Source organism: Alligator mississippiensis, chromosome 1 (genome assembly GCF_030867095.1).
Source record: "Alligator mississippiensis isolate rAllMis1 chromosome 1, rAllMis1, whole genome shotgun sequence".
NCBI classification, from domain to species: Eukaryota; Metazoa; Chordata; order Crocodylia; family Alligatoridae; genus Alligator; species Alligator mississippiensis.
Window position 1 is genome coordinate 460,972,467 of NC_081824.1, and position 26,235 is coordinate 460,998,701.

The 26,235-nt window shown below is 40.1% G+C and overlaps 1 protein-coding gene across 9 annotated transcripts in view; it reads left to right on the top strand.

The window, feature by feature from the left end:
- DLG2 (discs large MAGUK scaffold protein 2) overlaps positions 1-25,881 on the top strand; it is a 1,595,452-nt gene extending 1,569,571 nt beyond the window's left edge. For all 9 annotated transcript variants that reach the window (XM_059722034.1, XM_059721995.1, XM_059721996.1 and 6 more), the window contains 6 exons: positions 7,825-7,875; positions 8,745-8,846; positions 11,174-11,346; positions 12,255-12,364; positions 19,438-19,529; positions 20,623-25,881. In XM_059722034.1, the coding sequence (XP_059578017.1) occupies positions 7,825-7,875; positions 8,745-8,846; positions 11,174-11,346; positions 12,255-12,364; positions 19,438-19,529; positions 20,623-20,729 (635 nt within the window). In that variant the 3' untranslated portion in view covers positions 20,730-25,881. The remainder of the gene's footprint in view (positions 1-7,824; positions 7,876-8,744; positions 8,847-11,173; positions 11,347-12,254; positions 12,365-19,437; positions 19,530-20,622) is intronic.
- Positions 25,882-26,235: the final 354 nt, after the last annotated feature.

Sequence of the window (26,235 nt, forward strand, 5' to 3'; positions counted from 1 at the left end):
ACAAGGGCCAAATTTGCAAAAATGCAGTGGCTCTTATCCAGGTTCTGTTTGTACAGGCATGCCTGTGCCTCCACACAATAAAGAAAGCAAGGTGGAAGTACTCTTACTGGAACTGGAAGTTCATGTTGTGGAGGCACGTCTTGTAAACAGAGATTGAACTTTGAAAAGCTAATATAGACATAAACCCTTTGGAAACACTAGCCCTAGATGTCAAAGTAGTCTTATACAAAGAGGTCTTGCTCCTGAAATTTGTTCCGAGCAGAGGGATCTAACACCTAGCCCTGGGGTTCCTCATGGTTACCCATTCATATGAGTCCAGTTGCACGAGCAGCACCCTGATGGATGTGGCATCTATCCCTTTCCATTTGTCTATTTTATATATATTATATTAAGTATATATTTATATTTAAATATTTCTATTTATATAATATAAAATATATATATTACATTAAAAACAGAGGAAAGGAAAGGGATAACATATACATGTATTATATGTGTGTGTGTGTGTGTGTGTGTGTGTATAATGTAATTAATACTAAACTACTGGGGCAATGTAAACTTTTTCAGGAGTTAAATCAGTAATTAAAATGTGACCTGATGAGAAAAAAAGGATAATCTACATAACAAATCTCACATTTGTTTGATCACATCAAGCCATTTGCTTAATATTTTTAATTGTTCACCCAATCACAGAGCACTTGTGTTGTACAAAGTACTTGTATACATGAGGTAACCATTGGTTTCATACCACATAGTTACTGGTCTTTGACAATGTATAGTAGTCAAGTACCATTAATAAATGCAGTTTTGTTTCAACAAAACATATACATTTATGTGGTTCGGAAATGGAAAATTAGTTTTTATTCTTTAGCAAGAAGGTTTACCTGGAAAGCAACTGCCAGAGTTACAAGAAAAGTGTAGGCACATTGAAAGCGAAGAAGATCCCAGTTCATTATATGCTATGTCCCCTACTGGAAAAAGAAATCTAGCTTTGTGATCAGGACATAAAATAGGGATTCAGGTGGCCCAGATTCTTTTCCCTGGCTTCCTTTATGACTTTGGCAGGCTAAATTTTCCAAAGTTTGTACAAAAGCCCATCTGTGTGTTCATTTCAGAACGCAAGTGTAGGAGTCCATGAGGTTTACAAATGAGTGGCTGTGAACAGTCTTAACGTGCACATGCTGAAGGTCCGATACGTGTAGATGGGCTGAGTTTTAGTTGTGCTGGAAGCAGGTACACAAACCTATTTCCAAAATTGCAGTATGGCCTAACCTACTTAAGTAGCTAGTTGGGGATGATACAACTGCTTGACATGAACTGCAAGTCTGGGGCGCAGGAAAGATTTAGGGTGATTCATATGCACTAAACTCATACGTCACTAAACTCATATGTCACCCGACAGGGCATTGGGGGAACAACAGGCTTGCTCTGAAAGCATCCAGACTCCATAATATTGGCTGGGCATAAAACAGATAACACAGTGTTGGGGGCTAGTCTCCCTCACAACTGATCAGTAAGGAGAGAGATGAAGGAAGTGATCTCACCTCCCAGAAGAAAGGTTATGCCATTTAGTAGCATATGAAGCTATCCAGACAGGCTGTCTTGAACAACTGACTTAGTAATCAAAGGAAGGAGCCAAATAAAGCATAGAGCCAGGGACATGCAGACATATCAAGGCAGGGAGATGAAAGACAGATGCAGAAGCTGCGTTTCACTCAGTGTTTCTTAGCTCACGTGCAAGCATAGGGAGGACTGTATTGTTGCACAGAAATCTAGGCCTTTTTTTTTAATTTTACCAATAGCCCATGAATATTTTAGTCTTAGACACATTCCTTCCTGCCCAGCAGCATTTTTCTTTGGTAAAAGAAAAGGAAAAAAGGAGCTTGCTGAAGGGAAAGGCAAACTCCAAATGGAGCACAACGCGAGCCTTTCTCTCTATCCTACTGGAGCCTGGGTCACTGGGAGACACTGGTTTATCATTGCTACAACATGAAACTTTGCTCTGCCTTCAGAGCCAACCAGGTTTCAAGCAGGTTGCTCAACACAACTGCCTGGCACTTTCCACAGATCAAATGTTTGTGTGAACAGGGAGGGGACCCGTGTATTATTTTACCAGTGTACATGATAAGATACTTAGTGACTTGCAACTCAGCAGGCTCCAAATTGACAGCTGGTGAAATGAATCGTCTCAAAGAACACAAATGTGAAGCTGAAAATGAGGCATATTAAGGGAGCAAATAAAAAACTGCTCAGAAACTGAGTGGCGCTGCATTGCTGCTTTTGGTCTCTAATAATCTCACCATGCACCTGTCCCATAGCATTTTCCATTCCAGTGAATGAGAAACGAAAACGCGACATTTGCCCCACACTGCACTCAAACTCAGCCCAAGCTAACCGAGCACTTCAGACATGTAGTGCATAGGAAGCCATTAAAATGACCAACAAGCAAAGTATATTCTCCCTTCACATTTCAGATTTTTCCCACCTGAAGCAGAAAAGCTGGGTCCCACAATTCAAAGCACAATGTTCTGCATCTTTTCTAGTAAAATTCTGGCTATTGCTTTAACTCTTTCCTAACTTTTGTGTCTCCTGAGGGGCATTCAGAGAAAAGACACTGTCATTTTCTAGTGTTCAGACTTTTATTTCTTGGTTATTCTTTGAACCATTCCAAAAGAGTTATACAATGGGGAAAGTTTAGCAATGAAAGCTTCTTAATACAGTCCATGCTAACCCTTCAAGGAGATTAATAGAATTTGTGGAAATACAAGGTTTTTCTGTTGAAAATCTTGATATTTTTGCCTATCACAACATGTCAGCTTTGGGCTAGTAGTTCATTTTTCATCTGTTGGGACTTTTAGTGAAAAAATATTCTCCATGGGTGGGGTCAAATATTTTCATAAAAATAGTCATTTCTTTAAAAACCGATAAATTGGGTTTCAGTGAGAATTTTGGACTAGCCCTGACAATTAATCTGTCCTTTGTAATGAATCTTTTTTCTTTTGCAAAATGTGTGTAATGAATTCTCATAGGAAAGCACAAGGACCAATGGCTTTCAGACAATTACAGCTTGATTGATTCACTGAAAGCCACACCTGCCCCATTTCAGAGCAGAAATAAAAGTCAGCCTCTGATCTGTTAAGCTCCTGTTTCCACTGTGGCATGGGAAGTCTTGTTTGAGAAGGAAATAATTCTCCTTGAACTAAGTATTCATCTAGTTATCAGAGAAGCAATTAAGCAAACAAAGTTTTCAGGTTTCAAATGTGTCTCATGAGCCCCAAACATGAGCTGTTTTCATATTTCAGACCAAGTCTCTAGGAACTCATTTTAGGTTTTTCTTATTTTTTGAAAGCGGCTTCCCACAAGAGCTGTGCACGTGTATACTGTTACACACAATTCAGTAAAGGTTTTTTACCAAAGCCATTACCAAAATTACACATGCATTACTACTTCTATTTAGCCTAATTGTATAATTGGTCATAATTGCACCAATTAACTAAATTGGCAACACATGACTAAAACTTTTTTTACAAGAGCTTTATAGACCATATCTTACTCTCTGTATTTGGCCGGTACTGTTATTTATGTGATGAACCTCTTATACTCAGAACAAGGTTAAGCTATTCCTGGGCAGTTTCTCAGGAGAGTCCAAAAGGAAAGGTTTATATAATTTGGACTAGTACCTACACCCACAGAGGACTGCTTTCCCTACCATGCTCTGCTTTGCCTTGCTGTTAAAGTCTCTATATAAAGCTGATCATGAACTACACAGATTGTACAGCCTACTTGTGAATCAAAAATTAATTCTCAGCAGCTGCATATATGGATGTACACATTTGCTCCCTCAGCTCATTTTTTTCCTTTGTAATTACTACAGTAAAACAGCTGTCATCATCTGATTACAAGAAGTAATGCTCCCTTACATGAATGTAGGTGCCATGGAAGGGACTGAGTCTACCTGAGGCAAACTGTATAAGCAAGCCCAGACTCCAAATATAGATATCTTAAAGTAAACCCATACAAATGCAACTTAAGTTATCTATACAGTTTTCCAAACCTGGAATGGACCAAGACAGGAAACTAGGCTCTCTGGTTTTGGAGCTACTTTTAATCCATTCTCATTTTTTTAACCTTCTGATGAATTTTCTTTTAAAGTCCGAAGGAGAAAATTATGTCATTTTCCATTCAGTTCTACCCTACAGCTCCATAAGAGCAGAGTCAGCATGCACTAATTAAGCTGTTCAGGTGGGTGGTAAATGAGGCTTAGTTAAATGGTAAATAAAAGCTTCTACCCCACTGAATTTCACACATACCTCAAAACCATTGCACTGTTGTAGTGTTCCCACACTAAATTAATTCTTTATCTCTTTGTTATATTCAATACCTCAAAGACGGCTTCAGTTATTTTACAATTGATGTACAGATCAGCCCTTGAAGACTTACCAGATATATTTTATATTCCCCACACACAGCAGCATACATGTTAAAGAAATAAATGCCCATGGAAACTGATGATCAGTGCTTGCTATCCACACAAATAAAACAAAGGACGGGCTGCAGATTTCCATGGTGCCCAGTGGGCTTCAAACGTGGCCCTGAGGAATTTGCTTACCCAATTAAAAAATGCACTTAATTTTAAGCATGCAAGAAGTCCAGTTGACTTCAAAGGGCACATCCCCACAAGCGGGAACATGTGTTTCCCTGGGGACAAGTAGCAATGGCACAAAGTGTGCCACTGCTACTTGTCCCCAAGGAACGTCTGTGCCACGTAGGCTCCAGTGCATGCAGGTTACCCTGAGTGGGGTAGGGGAGACTGGGGCCAGCAACTGTGCTGGCCCCTGAAGCCTTCCCTGGGGTCCTGTGGACCTCAGGGAGCTGCAGCTGCAGCTACACCAGGAAACCTGGATGGTAGCTGCAGGATGGCTTCGGCCAGCCAGGCTCCAGTTTTGGGCAGTGCACACCGCTACCACCTGCGCTGCCCAACTTTTTTTTGGTGTGTGTTTATTTTTGACCCCAGGAGTCATCCGCACATCCACCCTTGTCTGGATGCACCCAAAACGTCTACTCATATGGATAAATAGCTTCCTGAGTCAGTAGTTAAAATCCCAGCCCAATTTAAGTCAACAGGAATTTTGTAAATGACTTCAGTTTGGCCTGGATTTCTCGAGGCCTTTATGAATTAAAAAGAAATGGCATTCTCTCCGTTGCCCATTCTCTGTTGTTACTGCCAACAGGGATGAAAGTGCCAGTTTAGTGCCAGTACTATGATGTGAGCATGTGTCTATTAGGAACTGGGCCAAAATGCATAGTAAGACCTGCAGTTCCTTCCTTTCTGTCACTGTCATTTTATGCCATAATAGATTAGGCTGTAGAGAAGACTGACACACATTTTCATGGGTCTAAAAACACATCAGGGACACAGTCGGCATGTCTACATATGCATTTATGCCAGCTTAAATTTACTGCACAGTAAATTGCTGCACAGTAAGTGTGAATAGGCTGGCATCTACACGTGCAGACATTAAACACATTAATGCTGTGTGTGGACTGACATGGGACTAACTTTAGTCCCGAATTAGTCCAAGTCAGTCCATACACACAGTGTTACTGTGCAGTAAAGCATCTACACGTTCATTACTGCAAAGTAACTAATCAGGCATAAATTTGATACCTCCATGATGCAGGTATCAAATATGCATTCAAGTCAGCATCAGTTACTGTATTTCCTGCACAGTATGGGCATGCACATGTAGACACGCAGCCGTACTGTGCAGTAATTTCAGTTACTGCACAGTAAATGCACATGTGTAGACGCTCCCAGTGTTAACCTTCTTGTTCTTCCTTACGTTCTTCTTGCCACAGGCATCAGATTTTTTTATATTTGGGTGTATCTACATATTCATTAATATGCAGTAGTTACTGAGCGTTTAGTACTTGCAGTGCCAGTGTAAGGTTTTTTTGTGCTGCATACTGCGCAGTAGCCTAATAACACTGTACAGTAGCATATTAGCATGGTTTTGACAGGCATGCTACTACGCAGTGTTATTAGGCTACTGTGCAGTAAGTTTCTCATGTAGACATGCCCTTTGTTGACCTGCATGCTGAAAGGTTCATTTAAGTGCAGGCAGATGAAATGAGAGGAGCCTGTTCAGTGAAATCATTAGCACCTTTCAAATCTTTGCTTGGCCCTTTCCTAAGGGAGTTTTGAACTGTTCCATCAGCTAAAATCTCTTTCAGAGCACAGAAGTGAAGTGTGAAATGTAGATAGTCAATCATCCTAAACCTCCCTGAGCCTGAACTATATTTTGAGGCTGTCAAAGGCCAGATGTGTAGCACAAACATCTGACAAAGACCCAAAATGAGAGGTGCGCACACATTACTCACGCAAGAAACTGAAAAAGTCATAGAATGCCTTTGTCAAGCATGGATGTCTCCATCTGTAACCTCAATTTCATGGTTTTCCATTTCCCAAGTAAATAGTAGACAAGAATGACATGAAGGGCATACACTGTATTTGTGTGTAGTAATAACTGCAGAACTCAAATGAGAGGTTTGCCCTAAATTGAAGCTTTTAAGTTCATTGCTAAAGTGAGGTGAGGGAGAGGAAACCAGGCATTGCTTCATTTCTCCTCTTGTCTAGGTAGGACACTAGCTTGGGACTCCAGGAATATATCCATGTTCCTTTCCTCTATCTGCCCAGGGCTTCTAGTGAGACTATTATAAAATGGGAGGTCCTCAAAATTCCTGAGGATATATGTGGTCCTGTGCCCACCTATCTGACCCTGAGTTTACCTGTCAAATCATAGAAAATACATCTGGATGGGACCTTGAGAGGTTATCTAGTCTATTCCTCTGCTCCACAGCAGAATCAACTAGATCTAAACCATTCCTGACAGATGTTTGTCTAACCTGTTCTTAAAAATCTCCAGTGATGGAGATACCACATCTTCCCTAGGCAAACTGAGTTAGTACTTAATGTTCCTTACAGCTAGAAGGTTTTCCCTAGTGTCTGACCTAAATCTCCCTGCTGCAATTCAAAGCCATTCCATCTTATACTATCCACAGTGGACGTGGAGAATAATTTATTACCTTCCTCACTTTTACATTGTTGAAGACTGTTCCCATGTGGCCCTTCAGCCTCCTCTTCTCTAAATAAACCCAATCATTTTTTCTTAGGGCATGTGATCACATGGTCCAATAATTAATGTACTAGAATGTGCATTAAACCAGTGAAGCTACCCCATGTTAGTCAAATTGATCACGTTTTGGTTTTGTACTGCTTATCTAAAGTTGCAGCACAAAACTCATACCCAGAGGGTAGGGAGAGGGTTAAGTCAACATCGTGCCCTTCTAATTAGCATCTATTGTGAGGACTGATGTGGCCCCAGAGTACATGAACCAGCCTAGAGGCTTACTTTGGAGTGGTGTGTTGGGCCATTGCAGATGGGAGAATTTTTCCTAGGGTATTCCAGGAGGTCTCATAATAAGCTGGCAAGCAAGACAATTATCTGTTAAAATCATGATCTGTTAAAATCATGCCAGACTCCTTTGAAGTACCACTGCTAATGAATCAATAGAAGAAGCTTCATTACCATAGCTACTGCTATACTGTATCCTTGAAAAAGCTCATTTGTCAGTGCAGACGATTAAATAAATAGTGGGGGGAAAACTACCGTGAAGTTGTGAGAGACTTTGGAATAGTTCAGGTTAGAGCAGTCAGAGACAAATATTAAACCTGCTCTGCTTCTATACAAAGCAATTCATAAATCTTTTCTATCGGAAGTGCTGCCTGTCAGTTTTAATTTATTTTCTTTCTTCTCTTATCAGGGGGACAAGAAGACTGCATTCTTTCTTATGAACCTGTCACAAGACAGGAAAGTAAGTTTCACCTGATGTTGTGTTGCTTTTCTTAATATTTATCATGCCTAGATGCAGCCAAAGTTTGAGCTTTGTTATGCCTGGTGCTGTACAAGCAATGAATGAAAGAGAGTCGCTGCCACAAAGAGCTTATATTGTAAATAGACTTGCTACTCACTGGGTGCATCTACATATGCTATTAGTGTGATGCAATAAACTCTGGCGCAATTAGCACCGAAGTCAGCTGCTCCCAGGCAGACTACATTACATGTGCACCTGGGGCCACAGCAGCCTGAGCCAGGGCAAAGTAGCCCTGGGCTGGCAGAGGGCCTGGGGGGTTAGCCCTGGGTTCTGGATGGCAGTATTGGGTGGTGGAGGGGCTGGCTGGGGCACAGGGGTGCTCCAGTACAGAGCAAGCCACCAGTCAGCCCCCACATTTTAGCACCCTCATGCCCCAGCCAGCCCCAGTTACCATCTACATGTGCATTTTGGTGGACTATATTACTCTGCTACAGTGGAGTTAATTAATTTACTCCTCCTTAATACTGGTGCATGTGTAAACTGTAATGCTTTACTGTGGAGCTAATTAGTCAACTGCAGTAAAGCGCATGTGTAAATGCACCCATTATGTATCAACAGTCCATTGGCTGCAGGGGTATATGCCATTCATCAGAAAGCTCTGGATCTGTGCCTTTCATACTAAGTAGTATCCATTTGTATTGTACTTCTACGTTCCAAAAATTAATTACTGTATATTGACATCTAAGTCTTTGGTCCAAACCTATGGACAGTAAAACTATTTCCATGAGTTATTGTGAATATTTGATGTTACTGCCAGAGTAAGGAAAGTTATCATCTTTATTAAGCTGTTTTTTCTTTCTGTTATTCAGTTAATTATACTAGACCAGTTATTATTCTGGGTCCTATGAAAGATCGGATCAACGATGACTTGATATCTGAATTCCCTGATAAGTTTGGATCGTGTGTACCACGTGAGTACTGTTTTTCTACCTGTTCCTTTATTCTGTAGTTGAGTTATATTCTTGGTGTCTCATACACAGTGACATGCTGCGAAAGTAGCACTGATGTGTTATGCAATTGCACTCCTCAAAATCAGTTATTAAGATCTGTGAGGGGAAGGTACCAAAGTTAGCAGCGCTTCCACTAAGAAGTGCCTATTTGTAGAGCCATGCAGGAGTTGGAAAAATTCATATTTCTGAAAAAAAAAATGAAATTGAAATTCAGAATTCCCCATTGAACAGAAAGGTTTTTAAGAAAATCTGTTTAGAAAGATCTAGAAATGAATTTTTGTGCATTTTCAGTTGACTCCCAGGCTGTCCACCTGGTTGGTTTGCTGGAGAACTCAGCAGGCTGTCTGCCAGGCAGGCCACCGAGGTGGGCATCCCAGCATACAAGCTAGCTGAGGAGTTAGCTAGCTAAACATTACACTAGTGAGCAGGCAGTGTGTAGAGTAAGAAAGCCCTGGGATGCTCTTCGGGGCAGCCTGCCAGCAGTGTACCATGAAGCTAGGGAGCCTGGAGAGGTAGAGGGTTCCTTGCTTCCAAGACCCTTGAAGCCCAGGTTCACCAGCAGGGCCTTGGAGCCAGAGACCCAATCTCAGGGCAGGCCAATGGGTAGGCTACTGATGATTAAGTAGAGTGGGAATTGTAGATAAAAACCCTGCCTGGTTTCATCAGAATTGACTATTTTCTTCAATTCTCTCTCTCTCTCTCTCTTAATTTCTGATTTCTAAATATCAATCAAATCTCGAAATACAGATAAATTCATATTTTCACTTAGCACTCTGAGAATCCTATGGGCAAGATTCTGCTCTAAATTACACCCTAGAAAGCCAGAATAATTCCATGATTATATTGTATTTACTGTCAGCATAGCTGGGAGGAAATTTGGCCCTCAGTTAAGTTTGCTTTGCTTATTGTATGGACCATGACAGCTGGTTCTGTTTATTTAAAGACTTAATAATAAACTTCCTTCATTTTTATGCTGGTGCCAGTACAATTACACTGGCTGAACACTGTTGGACTTAAGAGCCCTTAATTAAACCTATCAATTAAATTACTATTCATTTTCCATTATTGTAACTGAGCACACAGATGGACCCAGTGTCCAGGAAGTTTTATATATATGTGCTGAAGGGACTGGTTTAATGACATCAATGTCAGTTTGAAAGATCCTTAAGCTGGTATAAATTGTCATAACTCCCTTGAAGGTAATTTATATTAGCTGAAGATTTAGTGGCAGATGTGGAACATCCAGGCTGTCTGAAAACATAAGATCAGATTGTGGTAGGTGTGAATCACAGTGGGCACATCTACACAAGACACCAAATACACAGTAGACTAATTCTACTCCACATTAACATGTCATGGCAAAAGCTGTGCTATTTCAATAATGCGCAAAAGAATTAGTCTACTTCACATTAGTGTTACTAAAAAGGCATGCACCAGCGCTACTGCACAGTAGCACCAGTAACTGTGCGTTGAGTTAGTACCTGTTATTTCAGGTACTAAGCTTAATGAGCTGTAACTACAGCACATAAATGCACATGTAGATGTGCCCAGTGTATAGGTACTTCCAGGGGAAGAGGCTCACTTACCCAACTGAAGGCATTTGGCATGGGTGCTTTCGTTGCTGTCTGAGTACAGCTGCTTCCTTTTGGGTCCTGCGAAGGTTGCATTACCTTTAGAGCTGATCTCCGAAACATTTGTTTTGCCCTTGAAATGAATCAAATTATACCAGATGGCAGCTGTTTTCCAACTATTTCCATAAGGAGGATGCATACAGAACCTTCACCTCTACCCATCACTTCAAATTAATTAAGATGAGCTCCATTTTTCAGAACAAAATAGAATAATTTCCATTCAAAGTATACCTGGGTATAAGGACTTCTCTATACATCCAAAAGATCTGTTGTGCTTTGAATTCCCACTATACTTAATCCAAATTAGCTTTTTAGTGTAGACTACCCCTAACCGTGTTTGTGGTCTGTTCCTGGTTTCTCTCCTTGAATGATTATAGGAAACAATGTGCTGTTTAATTGGGAGAACATCTTGGATGCATTTGGTCATTTGTCTCTATCCTCTGTGAGCTCTGTCACCCTGAGTATGCAGGTCTTATCAAAGACTAAAAGGGACATTTTTTGGAGATGATTATTCAAATATTGGCAGCATTTCTAAGTTACAACTCAGATCTTATTTGCCCCAGGGTAGAGTTTGCATAACTTGTTCTTAAGTAGTAGTTTTTGCCTCAGATGTAGCCTACGAACAGCTTGATTTTTCTCATCTTTTGTTACATGCAGATACTACAAGACCAAAGCGTGATTATGAAGTAGATGGGAGAGATTATCATTTTGTCACTTCAAGAGAACAAATGGAAAAGGACATCCAGGAGCACAAATTTATAGAAGCTGGGCAGTACAATGATAATTTATATGGAACTAGTGTGCAGTCTGTGAGATTTGTGGCAGAAAGGGTAGGTTGACACTCTATTGTTACTGCACATGCAACAGAGCCTACCTCACACCAAAGCTGCCTATCAGGTGTGACCTTCTGCATGTATAAAAAAATCACAAGTTCTATTCCCAGCTCTGATATGAGCTACCTCTGTGACCCTCACCAAGTGATTTAACCTCTGAGCTTCCCTATCTGTACAATATGGATACACACCTTTTCCACAGGGGTAGCCGCCAGAATATTTGTGTAGGTAATCTTTGTAAAGTGACTGAAGATGAAAAGTGGTTTATAGGTAGTATTGTCACTACAATTGTTTGCAAGAAGTGCTTTACACATGTTAATAATTGTAGCCCTTCTCCTCCTCTAGTGTCAAACAGTTGCCAGTTGTCATGTCTTTCCACAGACACTTTAAGAGACTTGCATGCACCTATCCAGGTGACCCTGGCCATTGAAGAGCTATACACTGAGAAAGGCAAGTGTAGGTACACATCAGAAAGCAGAATCTAAAAACTTCCCAAGTGCCAGAAATGACACTTAGCTACATTTGGATGTCTAAATAGCACCTAGAGCAGCAAAGGCTATGACTTTTTACTACTGTATCACAAACTGAGCCCCACGCCTTCCCTGAGTCCCACTCTAGTCCCCTAAATATCTAAATACCAACACCCCCTTAACTGGATCTTAACTGATTCTCCAAAGCAGACAAATAAGTTTGCTTCTATATCTTCAGTGTATTATACTGGCATCACGGCAAAAGAAATGTTTTAGAAATAAATAGCTAAATAAATGCTCTGGAGTCCACCCTGTTTCTGGGGTGTCAGTGGTGATTCTCTTCTGGACCATTGCATTGTAGAATTGCTTCCTTTCTTATCATTGAATTGCAATGCACACTACAGAAATAAACATATCATCATCTGTTTCCAACAGGGCAAGCACTGTATACTTGATGTATCAGGAAATGCTATTAAGCGACTACAAGTTGCACAACTGTATCCCATTGCTATCTTCATTAAGCCTAAATCTTGGGAACCGTTGATGTAAGTATGAACTCTTCTGTACTGTTTTTAGACCTCTGTCTCAGGGGTGCCAGCATTTTGCCTGTTCTGCAAAGTCAATAGAAAACAAATCAAAAGAAACCTAGAATATCAAAGGACTTATGTTCATGTATATACAGTAATATTGAGCTGTCCTTATGAAACATATCTTATAAAGGAGCAAGCCAAGGTAGACTACTAACCATGAGCATATGCTTCAAGAACTCTTAGAGGATGGCTGAGGTCCTAAGGGACTGGAGAATCACTAACATGGTCCCAGTCATTAAACGGGGAGGAAAGAAGGCCACAGGGAATTATTATTCAATCAATCTAACCTCAGTGGCACAAAGGAACTGGAACAAGTTTATTAAACCATCTATGTGTAAGCATCTAGAAGATAATCAGGTGATCAGAAACAGTCAAAATGGATTTGTCAATAGCAAGCCCTGTCAAACAAATCTAATTTCCTTCTTTTGACAGGATAACTGACCTAATGGATAAGCAGAAAGCAATAAATATGATATGTGTTGATTTTTAATGAGGTTTTTGATAGTGTCCCACATAACTTTCTCCTAAGCAAACTAGAAGCATATCATGCAGATATAATTATCATGAGGTAGGAGCAGAAGTGGTTGAAAAATCAGTCAGAAACTAATTATCAGTGATTTGATATAAATCTAGGAAGACATGTAGGGTCTGCAAAGATGTGTCTGTAATTTGGTGCTATTCAATATTTCAATTAACTATTTGAATGAAAGAGTACACTCATAAAATTGGCAGATGGTACCAAGCTGGGAGGGGTTGAAGGCACTTTGGAGGATAGGATTAACATTGGAAAATGAAATCAGGAAAATGAAATGTAATAAAGACAAAGGAAGAAAAAAAAATAGATGCACAAATATAAGTGGTAGTACTGTACAAAAGAGCTTGGGGATTCAGCAGTACCCAAAATGAATATGAGTCAATAGTGTGGGCCTGTTGCAAAGAAAGCAAAGATTATTCTTGGATGTATTAACAGGAGTCTCATCTACAGGAATATGTGCATGCAAAGTAGTTACTAAGGGGTGAGGACCAAGTGCATTGTGGTAACTGTGTGGGTGCATGCCCTTAACTGTGTGGTTGCATGCCTACAGTAGATGAAAGTTAAATGACTGTAGTTTTTTCATTGAGCTCTACCATGAGGTAAGAGTGTACACATACATAGCTTCTGCAGCCCAGCTAATATGCAGTAATTCCCCACCCCTTTTACTTTCCAGTAACTAATCTGTGTGCCCATACTCTAAGTGGCGCAGGAGCCTACAACATGAGCAGGAACATGTTCACTTGTATATGGCTTTGTTCCAAGACATAGGAGATGATTATTCTGCTCTACTTGGCACTGGTGAGGCTTCAGCTAGCATACCGTGTCCAGTTCTGGGCAGCACATTTCAAGAGAGATGTAGACAAACTAAATACAGTCCTAAGGGAAGCAACAGAAGCAAAACATGACCCATGAGTAAGGATTAAAAAACCTGGGCTTGCTACATCTAAAAAAGAGAGGATTGAGGGGAGATATGATAACATTCTTCACTACGTGAAAAGTTGTTAGAATATGGATATACAAAAAACTAAAACTCTTGGTCCCAAAATGATACCTTTTATTAGACCAACTAAAAGGTATTATTTTGGAACCAAGAGTTGTAATTTTTTGTATGTTTTTTGTCTCAGACCAACATGGCTACCAAATACACCCCTTAGAATATGGATGGCAATCAGTTATTCTTCACATCCACTTAAGGTATAACAGGAAGTAACCAGTTTAATTTAATGTAATTTGAGATTGAAGTTGGATATTAAGAAAAATTTTCTATGAGGATGGTTAAGTATGGAAACAAGTTTCCTCAGGATGCTGTGCTATCCTCACGGTTGAAGGTTTCTAAGAATAGGTTAGACAAAGATCGGTCTGACCTCGGGATAGTCTATCATGCTCAATTCTGCCATCGGTCAAGGTGATGGACTTCCTGAGGCACCTTGTAGCCCTACATTCCTATGATATTATGTTGCTTCAGAATGGACTTGAAAGTCTGACAGCCTCCGTTTTGTGTCCATCACTTTTTTTTCAGAGAAATCACTAACCAATATGGGTTTTCCCCATCTGTAGAAAGTTCTCATTATTTGTTGAATACTGACATTGCCTCTGGCACAGCACAATGCTCTGAGGAGCATGTAAATCTAAATACACACACACACACACACACACAAAGGAACATAATATGAAAAGTAGAGGTAAAAATAAAATAAAGGCTTTATCTGTTTGATATGATATCTAGCCAGCTCTGTAAAGCACTTTGAGCTCACTGGACAAAAAGTGCTATATGGATGTAATGAATTATGACTGTTTGCCTGTTATTAAACAGAAAAATGCTAATGTTAAGCTTAGGTCTTCTTGAATTATGTAGAGTTAGTGGCAGTTTCCTTAAGGATATGTATCAAAAATATTGCTAGGCTATTTTTCACTTTCACTAGAATAAAAAAAAAGCTTTCAAGTAAATCTCATCAGAGCTGACAGCACTGAAGGGACAAACAATGCAAAATCCATTATTTTTTTGCATTTTGAATAAGTGACTTTTATAGCTCTCTGAACATCTTATTCTAGCAGTGCTCTGCAAAAGAAACTTTCCATTAGAAATTAAGGCTTTTGTTGGCATCAGCAAACACCCAGGGTCCTTGTCACTCAACAGTGTTTATTAGTAGTAGTAAGGTTTATATGAGTAGCCAGCCCAAGCACAAGAAGACAGTTACTATGAAAGTTAAGAGAAGCATAGAATGCACCCAAAATGACTGGAACATGCTTTCCCCCACAATTCATAGTCCCACAATAATCTCTTTAATATGTGCCTAATGGATCAAACATTGCCAAAAATTAATTCTGAATATAAATATGCATGGCTTTAACATGGCTAATATAACACTCAACAATGTCAAAAGAATGATGACACAACACAGAGCTTCCTTCTCAGGAAGGTTATGTTACTGCGTACTGTAGTTAAATTACTACATCTTTGTTAAGGTTTCTAACACCAAAATGTATAGCCAAGGGCTCATCTTCAAAGAAAAAGTTGCACTATTTAAACTATTCCAGTACAGTTAAAACAGTACAACTCCTACCTATTATTAGGGATGTATGAAGCGGGCCGTATTCGATTCGGATTTGGATTAAGCCCATATCAGAGACAATGATTCAGTTCATTGATTCAGATTACTGTCCCCAACTCGATTCAGCTGAATCCGAATCTGAAGATTCAATGTTGATTCAGAGAATCAGCGATTCGGCCATAGACACAGTTTTAAATGTTTCTTCTACATACCTTGAGGTTCCAGGTGCAGCTTGTGAATGGTACGATGGTGGGGCAGATGGAGCATCCCACAGGAGTGCAGGGGGGCCACCTATGTGCTTGGCGGTGAACCCAGAAGTGGACTGGAACTAGTTCCAGTCCGCTTCCTGGTCTGCCATGGAGCACACTGGGCCCCCTCTCCCTGCGCCCCGCACCTCCCTGGCTCCATGATCAGCTGTGGGGGACCCCGGGTGCCCCCTCAGACCCAGGAGACACCAGCTGCCAAGCTGGGCAGATTGTGGGGGGGGCCCAAGCACTCCCTGGTGGACCTGGAAATGGAGCGGATGTCCATCTGGTCCACTTCCAGTTCTGCTGCTGAGCGCGCTGGGGAGCCCCCCATGCTTCTGTGGGACACTCCATCTGCCCCAGCATCGAAGCTTTCACGAGCCACCTGCTACCTTGAGGTATGTAGAAAAAACATTTAAAACTGTATCTATGTCCGAATCGCCGAATCTTTCCAAATCTCTCCGAATCAATTCAGAAGGTTCTGATTCAATTCGGAGAGATTAAAGGGTCTCCTGATTCAATTTAGATTCAGAGATTCGGCCACCAAATCAGGCCGAATCTCTGCCGAATTGAATCAGGAACTGAAGCTTTGCACAGCCCTACCTACTATGGATGATGTGGATCTTGTATCAAGATGTTTTATATAAGTATAGCAGTTCCCCAGTGGGAAGAGGAGCTGTACCTTTATACCAATTTAACTGTGTCTTCACTATTAATTGTTATAGGTTTATACTCATAACCTATTCAAGCAAAAAAATCACATGCCTGAAAACAGTTATACCAGGACAAATACCTGGTTGTGAACCAGTTAGCTATACTTAAGTCATTATTTCCCCCCAGAAAAACATTATCAGAGTCAGTTTCATAACAAACCAAAACTGTAATAGAAAAAATATGGCTATAAGCAGAAAAAACACAGAAATAAAACTCAAAAAGCTGCTTTATTGCTGGAATGATTCTCTAATGATAAAGGGTCTGATCTCTAATAGATCTCATTTATACTATTCTGGCAATTTGCAAAGGAGGTTTCAAGTAGGTGTCATTTAAACCCTTTTACATTATAGCCACAAGGCCTTAGCCCAAAAGAGGCTCATGTCTGAAATGTGTTAGATAGCAATCTTTCCCATACGTAGAATTGGGAGTATTACAAACTTAGCAGTATGGGACAAATTTGCATATACTAATCCCTAGTCTATTAATAAAGCCCTTGATTTGAAATAAGCCTTCCCTGTCTTGTATACTGTAAATCTGCTTCTTGGAGAAAGGCTGTACTTCGTAATACATTTACTGAGATGTTGCTATACAGAGTATATGATTATTAGAGTAACCTTTGCAGGGTTACAGACTTAGTTATGCAGGCAGCTGACTTTAGAGATAGTAATAGAAAAACATTTTTGTAGCTTTAAGCTCCACAATGTTTACTGTACTTTTTAGGAGGCAGATTTCTATATCCTGTGAAAGAAACTAAGTAGTCAGTCAGCTGTAACAAATCCATGCTGTCGTGGCCCTTCATATATCATCTTTTATGCATCATCATGCACATAATTCCCAATGCACATCGCACATGTTCTATATGCAGCCCATTACCACATATTCACATGATGCAGCGATTAAATCAGGTTATGTGGAATATAGGATGTTTCCTTTCTTTCTTTCTTTTTTCCCCTTCCTTAGGACAAAATTCCCTCTTATTCTAAACAAAAATAAACTGTGTAATAGAAAAGGTAAAACAAACTAGGTCTATATGTTTTTGTTAAGGTTTTGGACATCTCCTGGTGTACATGAGGCACTAAGTCAATATGGACTCTACCCTTTGTGAGTTACAATATGCAATATTAATGGTTGTACACGCACATACATACATGACAGTACATTTCTTACAATTATTAAATGCTGCCCTTGTGAACATAAATGTTCCATCAAATCATGAAATGGTGTAATCTTAGATTGTTGTTGGTCCATTTTTATCTTGTACCTCTTCTTGTACTTTATCTTGTACATTAAATTACCCTGTACATTTTTATCTTGTACACTTTATGACATAGAAACTACACATTTAACAAGAAAAACAGAAACAGCTACTCTTACAGATATGCAGCATGAAGCTAACTTTTCTGTTGGGAGTTTTGTTTTTCACAGTTTTCTGTGATTTTGATCATGGAATTTAAACTCATATTAGCCCAGTTTGTTCACCTTTGAGGTTTGCTATTGAAGAAATGGGTTGGGAATAACAGACCAGGTCTAGGGTCTTCAAATAAAAGGAATATAGGGGACTATATAAGGCATGATGGTACAGAAAAATGAAAATGCCTGTATTCAGAGAAACATATGGACTAAATTCATGCTAATGAACTTGGGGAAAAAGTGGTTTCTACCTGCAATATAGAATCATAGAAAGTTAGGGTTAGAAGGGACCTCAGGAGGTCATCTAATCCAACCCCTGCTCAAAGCAGGACCATCCTCAACTAGATCATTCCAGCCAGGGCTTTGTCAAGCTGACCTTTCAAAACCTCCAAGGATGGAGATTCCACCACCTCTTTATTTAACCTGTTCCAGTGCTTCACCACCCTCTTACTGAGAGAGGTTTTTTTCTTAACATCCAACTTAAACCTCCCTTGCTGCAACTTGAGACCGTTGCTCCTTGTTCTGTCATCTGTCACCACTGAGAACAGTCCAGCTCCATCCTTTTTGAAACCACCCTTCAGGTACTTGAAGGCTGCTATTAAATTCCATCTCAGTCTTCTCTTCTCTATACTAAATAAACCCAGCTCCCTCAGCCACTCCTCAGAAGTCATGTGCCCCAACCCCCTTACTATTTCCATTGCCCTCTGCTGGACTCTCTCCAATTTGTCTACATGCTTTCTGTAGTAGGGGGCCCAAAACTGAACATACTACTCCAGATGTGGCCTCACCAGTACAGAATTGAGGGAAATAATCACTTCTCTTGATCCGCTGGCAATGCTCCTGCTAATGCAGCCCAATATGCCATTAGCCTTCTTTGCAACAATAGCATGCTGTTTGCTCATATTCAGCTTATTGTCCTCTGTAATCCCCAGGTCCTTTTCTGCAGAGCTGCTGCCCAGTCAATCAGCCCCCAGCCTGCCCTGGTGCGTGGGTTTGTTCCATCCTAAGTGCAGGACGTTGCACTCATCCTTATTGAAGCTCATGAGATTTGTCTTGGTCCAATCCTCCAATTTGTCTAGGTCTCTCTGAATCCTAGCCTTACCCTCCAGTGTATCTACTACTTCCCCCAGCTTGGTGTTATCTTCAGACTTGCTTAGGGTGCACTCTATGCCATCTTCCAGGTCATTGATGAAGATATGGAACAAAACCAGCCCCAGTACTTCAGTGGGAGTTTGCCCAAGAGCCAGGCTCAACACACGACCTAGTCCCAATTCTACCGGTCAGAAAAGTCCCCTTTGGGAGTCATCATCTTGCCCTCCATACCCTGCTCTCAGCATGCACTATGATAAGAGACATTCTCTTCTCTCTTGATCCCTAAACTTTCAATGATACACAGAGATAAGCCATAAGTGACGATTGTGATAGTTTATTTTGACCCCCTTACATTTAACCCTAGTTATTCTAGTATCAAGCCCAATAACTTACAAAGATACAGCATATCTTTGAGTACGTTGCTCAGTCTTGGTTTATGCAGACTCAGTAATTCAATTATTGCTTTCAATGTGTTTTTAGGGAGATGAATAAACGTCTTACAGAGGAACAAGCCAAGAAAACCTACGATCGTGCAATTAAGTTAGAACAAGAATTTGGAGAATACTTTACAGGTACAAAATATTTCAAAATGTGTCCCCACAGATTCAGTCCATGATCACAAGTAGTTTGTGTATAGTATGAAGCATTATGCATGCTTAAAGAAGACAGTATTAATTCATGTTGCAATCAGTGGGAGTTGAAAATTTTCAATATCGTGCATGTTTGAACTCATAAGGTAATGGATATGCAGGAACTGGATTCTGTTCCTGTTGAAGCTAGCAGCAAAGCTCTTATTAACTTCAGTGATGTATAAAAAGCCCTCACTGACAATTCTTTCCCCACAGAATTCAGTAGACTTCTGCCATTGATTTTAATAGGTGAATGTGACCAAATTGGCACTGACCAACAGAAAATGCCATCCCAACTCAAGGAGAGGATTCAACGTTGTGCATACCCAGTAGATGGGTGTGCCTCTCTCCAGCCCTAAACCTAGAGAGAAGCGGAATTTAAGGCACTCCCTTGTCCTAATCATTTCCTATAGGCTGACTTAGGCAGCTCCTTCATCAGGGTGCTGGTTGATGCACCTCATTTTCCCTATGTAATATATAGTAAGTCCTCATTTGGGACTGTGGGTTCTTCTCTAGACACCTAAAACATAGCCATTAGACTCAGGGCTCAGGGTTGCAGCTCCTAAATCCTTTGAGGTTCTGGGTTTTAGTTCTGAAAGCCACACTACTCTTTTCCTGAGGTTTCCAAGTTTGTCAATAGATGGGTTGATTAATGCATCTCTTCTGAATCTGTTGCTGGAGGTCCCCCAGCAAAGTATAAAGCTTGACTCCAAAAGCAGAAACCCATCCCTTACGGAGCAGGCCCTCTTTGGGATGAAAGGTTCCAGGATGATACCTCCTGCTGAGGTAGAAATGAACCCCGATTAAATGGTTTTATAATAAACAGTAGCAAGGGATAACTTTTATGGTGGGTTGACATTGTATTGGATTCATTTATCACATTCATGGTCCATGTTTATTCCCTACACAACACAGTTCGCATGTATTATTATTTCTTCCCATTTCATGAATCCCATGTTAACACTGAAATTGTACTGATAATTGATGCTGTAGAATATATTCACTAAAAAAGGTTTGGTATGTTTCCTCATTACAGCTATTGTCCAAGGAGATAGCCTAGAAGATATATATAATCAATGCAAACTTGTAATTGAAGAACAATCTGGGCCTTTCATCTGGATTCCTTCAAAGGAAAAATTATAAATTAGTCACTTCACATCTGATAATGAGAGAAGAATATTTAGAAGAAAACTATACTATACTATTTGGAGGCTTTCCTGTTTTTGTTGCATTTATGTTCTTGCAGTCAATGTGAATTTTTATGAATGTACAACACAAAGTGTTTGAAGCCATGAAGGACACTGATGGGTCAAAAGGGTAGGAACAAAAAGACTTCTGCCCTATAAAGCGAATCTGTCATGTGCTCAAAGCACCAGTTGTAGGTATAAACTTTTGTTGTGGAGACCCTCTGTCAAGGGGAGCTAGCCACCTACTGTGCCCAAAAGGACATTCTGATCGAATGGCTGAGCTCAGTATGTTAGTAGTTGATCGCTTTAAAGAGAAGTTCCCAGCTCTTCAACCTCATAGAGGGTTTGATCCTGCAAGGCTCTAAACACTTGACCCCAATTCATGTGTATGTGAGTAGTCCCATTGACTTGGACTCATTTGCAATCTTACTCTACGCTGCACGGTCACATTGACTTCCATAGGGCTACTCATGGGCTTAAAGTTTAGCATGGGTATAAGTGTTTCGACAGATTGGGGCCAAGTGCGCCTTGCAGGATCAAGCCCAGACAACCTGATCCAGTTGCTACTGAAGTCCGTGGACGGACTCCCATTGACTTGACAAGGAGCTGGATCTGGTCCTTAGCTTGTCATTGCACATCTGTAGTTGGTACACCTCGACTTTGGTAACTATGCACATCCTTTGATTTCTGAAAACAAGACAAGCATTTCCTTTTCTCCTCTAGATACTCCGTGACATCAGGAAACAATAACCATGTAGATTATGTTAAGGGAATTTGGGGGTAGAAAGGGAATGGAAGCATTTCCCATCGCGTGTATGCACACACACACACACACACACACACACACACACACAGAGTAGGATTCACAGTACCTAAACTGACAAGGAGGGATACAGCTGGGAAAAGCTTTAAAATTTTTGATTGTCTATTTTATCATTTATACAGACAGAAGGCACTTAAAGATGGAATAATTTATAAAATAAAAAAATATATTGATGTATAGAAACTAATTTCTATAGGTGAAAAAATGTTTTTGTGAGATATTTTGTAAAGATTAATTAATGGAAAGATTAAATATTTACACCCTTGTCTGGCTGTAAAATGTAACGAGGACCCTCAAGTTGCAATACCCCTTTTTGCAACAGATTCTCTAGTAATATTGACAAACCATCTGATTTCTTAAATTGTAGATGTCAATTTGTTTTTTGAAGGTTTTTTTTTTTCCTCAATCTAATCCTTCTCCTTTCTTTTATTTAACCATGATGAACTCCTGTGGAAAGAACTCTTGAATTGACTGCCGTATAGGATAGATATTTTTTTTCTTAAGTGTAAACATGAAGCATCTTTAAACCGAAGCTGATTATTTTTTCCAGAAGCAAAATCTCAGTGACTCAAATGCAGTTTATGATTTTCTCCTCTAAAGGGAACCATAAGCTTCATTTGAAAATGTTTTATAATTGTTCCTGATTCTTTAAGTGAAATACAAAAAGCGCTTATTCTTTTTTGCCAGTAGACCACAGAATAATTTGTATCTTCATTTCATTTCCCAGTCAACAAGGGTTTCAAAAGATGATATGGAGCAGTGGACCTTTGTGGGGGATTTGGGGAAAATCTGTGGAATTTCAATTTGGGGTACGTGGGGGTGGGGAGTTCATGTTTTCTGTTTCACTGGGCCCTTCCGTTGTCTACTGATGGCATACTTCACTGTAGCATACAAGGAAGATTCTTAGAAAATACATGACGTTGTTAAACTGAATCACCTTTGCTGCTGCTTGACCACGTTTTATGGAAAACCTGCAGACTCCTGCCTAGTGCACTATGGGAGTCTGACATTTCTGAGCTGGTGGCTGCTTCAACCCTACCTTTTAAGACTATTTTATAGGCAAGCACTTAAGTTATCTGAATGAGCAAGGGAATATTCAGTTACTTGCCTGTTCAAGACTTACATTGCTACACGCTGTTAACCTATGACAAGTACCTCCAGCTGCCCTTGAGATGAGCAGATTAGCTGGATGTTCCTAATACAGCCATCAGCAGTGACAGGGTTAATAATTATGGATACTTCATGGGCTATCACTAGGCTTCATGGTTAATGCCCAATTAAGATGATTATGAGAAGTTGTTGCTTCTTTTAATTGCTAATTTATCTGCCTGGTCAGCAGACAACAGTGTATCAGTAGAGTCTCCAAGTGATCTTCATAACCAGAAGGGCTAGACATTTTTTTTAAAAGCTAACCGGATAAATGAAAGCTTAGTTTTTTGGATACATTTGCCGAAATCCACACGATGACCCCAGATCTTTGGAAATCATGGGTTTTTCCATGTCAGCAAAGTACCATTGTCTCAATTTAGGCTTTAGGCCATCTAAACTGAAAACCAAGTATCCTAAAGCAGAAACTTCCGTTCTAATTCTCAGCTGTTTTTAAGCAATCCAATCTGCTTCTTTGTTTCTTAGTTCAGCATGGAGCTTTTTAAGATACTATTAGTAAATGTTTTGTTTTGTCATGTGCTGTGCTTTCCAGTGAACAGTAACACTATGGCTGAGTACAATCAGTTCTCCATCAGTCCTTGGTTACTGTAGTAACATAATTTATTTTTCCCTGTCTGTTGTTTGTGCTTCCAGTTTAGAGTTGCCATTGCACTTATATATTTTTTTTTAAATAAAACGTATGTATTTAAAAAAAAAATCACCAAGAGAAGCAGTGAGAGGTCTTATTTCTGTTAGGGCTTACGGCTCCATTTGTCCTGTGTCTTGATGTTTTGCATTTCACATTCTGACATTCTTCATGCTGCAGCTAATTTTTGTATCGCAGCCACATTCAAAGTCATATTGGGTGGTAAAGGGGGAAGAGAATTCTGACATTAACTTAAAGTGGCATCTGGTGCAAAAAAAAATATCCAAACCTTCACCATTTGGCACTTCAGACCATATTGGTGCTAACACCATTAAGCATAATCAGATTCTCACTCTATCCATGTAAAGGACTTGCAGGTGTCTAGACATGAGACAACATGCAAAGGCTGGACCCTTTAGGGAAAGTGCCAGATCATATCACTGGTGCTATTTCATATGTTCTGGCACAACGTGTAGCACCATAGGGTCTAAGTTGAACCAAAAAATATCATGGCTTGCTGTCCACCCATGAGTGATCACTTTGACATCTTACTCTCTTTGTGCAGATTGGTGCAATATTTCAAACTATTCATTTCTCCTTCCTGCACATCATCTCCTGGGCACTGAGCTCTCTTAGTATTTGCTAATGGGGCTCAGTGACCCTTCACTCTGAGAGTCTAACTACCTAGTGCTAGAATCACGAGCCAGTTTAAGAGCCTCTCCTCCTTGCTTAGCTCCCTCTTCCTACAGATACAGAGGCACCCTGCCCATGCTAGTGCTTTATAATTTCTTTGGTATTCAAGGATGTCTCTAAATAAATATTCTGTAATGTAACTGTGTTTGCAGCTAGCATGGTTTAGTGCTCCAGTGTCGATAGGGCCCTAGAAGCCACCCTGCAAAAGCCAGGGTTAAGAGATCTCTCTGTTGCACTGAAATTTCAAATCCTCATCCTGGAGAGCAGTGCTGAATCTGAGCAAATAATAATGGTGAGTCATTGTTAGCTAACATACCAGTGTCCTACTGAGTGATCACTGTCCTGCTATGAACATGGTTTGTCTCCGGAGAGTTTGTTAGTGTCACACTGTCACTGCTCTAAATACTTATCAAAATTCAGCTGAATCACGTCTGTGGTTTTTCCCATTAAATCCACAAAAGGATGATTCAGCATGTCACCATCTATGTAAGTATTTAGAAAAAGCCTGAAGAACAGAAGTCTCTGTCCTCTTTTTAAAGGCTCAGAGTTAAAGCCAGCCTCTGTTTCCATTGACAAAAGGCAGTCTTCAATCAGTTGCCTCATTTAATTCCATTGTTTTCTTTTAACCATTCTTTATGCATGAGTTTCACTGTATGACCACTTTCATGCTGTTGCGCCCATTTTTCGACTAAGTCAGTGTATTCTCCAGTCCCATAAGATGTCATCAGTTAGCTCAGAAGTAATAATTAGGTCATCATTATATTAAAGGAAGGGTAACGGTTCCCTTGAAGTATGACAGGGCACAAACCGTCATCAAATTGGACAGTAAATTAAACCTAATTGCTAAGCAGTAAATATATAAAAGTAGATGAGTAATAAGCTGGATTCCCAGATGGCATAAACTGCTGTCACTGTGTTGGTTTCAGTGGCATTCATCCAGTGTACACCACCTTAAGTTATATATAGCTAGCATTTGCCCCTAGTTAAGCCAATATTTAGGAAAAAAACTCAATTTATAAAAGCGACTGGATGGGATTAAGGGCAAAGCTTTCATGAGTGTTCAGTGCTCTCAGCTTGGGTCATACTGTTACAGGATCTCAGCTCCAACTTTGATCTATGCTTTTTTTTTCCAATCTGCATTACTGTGGTGCCTCCTATAGTCATGGACTGAGACCCCACTAACCTAGGTGCTATGTAAACTGTCACCAGAGATTCAGTCCATGGCCAGATATTCAAAAGGATGTAGCCCACTGAAAACAGTAGGAGCTACTGGGCACTGGACGTTTTTTGAGTCTGTCCCGAAAACAGTGAAAATCAGACCATACTAGTGTCCCTCACACTCAGCTAGTAATGCGCATGGTCTGACCCTCAGTAACAACAGCGAAGTAACAATGATGGCCTGATATAAGACTACGTATGAGGGTAGGATGCATCACTAGCAAAATGCTGGGAAAGATCTAAAGAAACACTGCTGTTAAGTCCCAGCGGGATAATGAACTTTTAATCCTTTTCGTTTCCGGATTTGCGTTTCCTGAGTTGGAATCATCTAGTCTGAACTTTCGAGTGCAACCGGCTGTATACAGTAGACTGCTTTTGTTTGACACGTTTGATGATGTGTTTCTCTTTAGCAGGATGTTTCTCAATCCAGCTGTAGTTTGGGGTACACTGAATCGGAACTGGCGTTTACAAAATACACGATACAGCTTTCACTCCTGTTAAGTGTAAATACTCTACGCGTCCATTCCATTTGTGTAAAGAATAAAGCACACACGATTATAAAATTAAGATGTATATTTCATACTAGCTGTGTCCTTGCTTATTTATTCCGTTCCAGGCTCTCAGCTGTGGTTCAGTTGTAAATGCTTGATAGCGTGTTTATAAATATGTCATGAATTTTATTATAAAATATTAATATTAAAGCATTTTTACACTTTATAGCAAATGGCTCTTTCACAAGGCATAATTTGTCTTCTTTCCTTGAAGTGAACTGGTAAAAGAGAATGAATACGCACTTCATTTGGGCTGACATGCTCAGATTTATTACACAAGCCAAACTTCCAAAGATAAGCACAGAAGAGGAACGGCAATAAGACAACAGCTCCAGAGTTCCCTCTCCCTTTTTTTGATGTGAATCAGAGACCTGAAGTGTTCTGC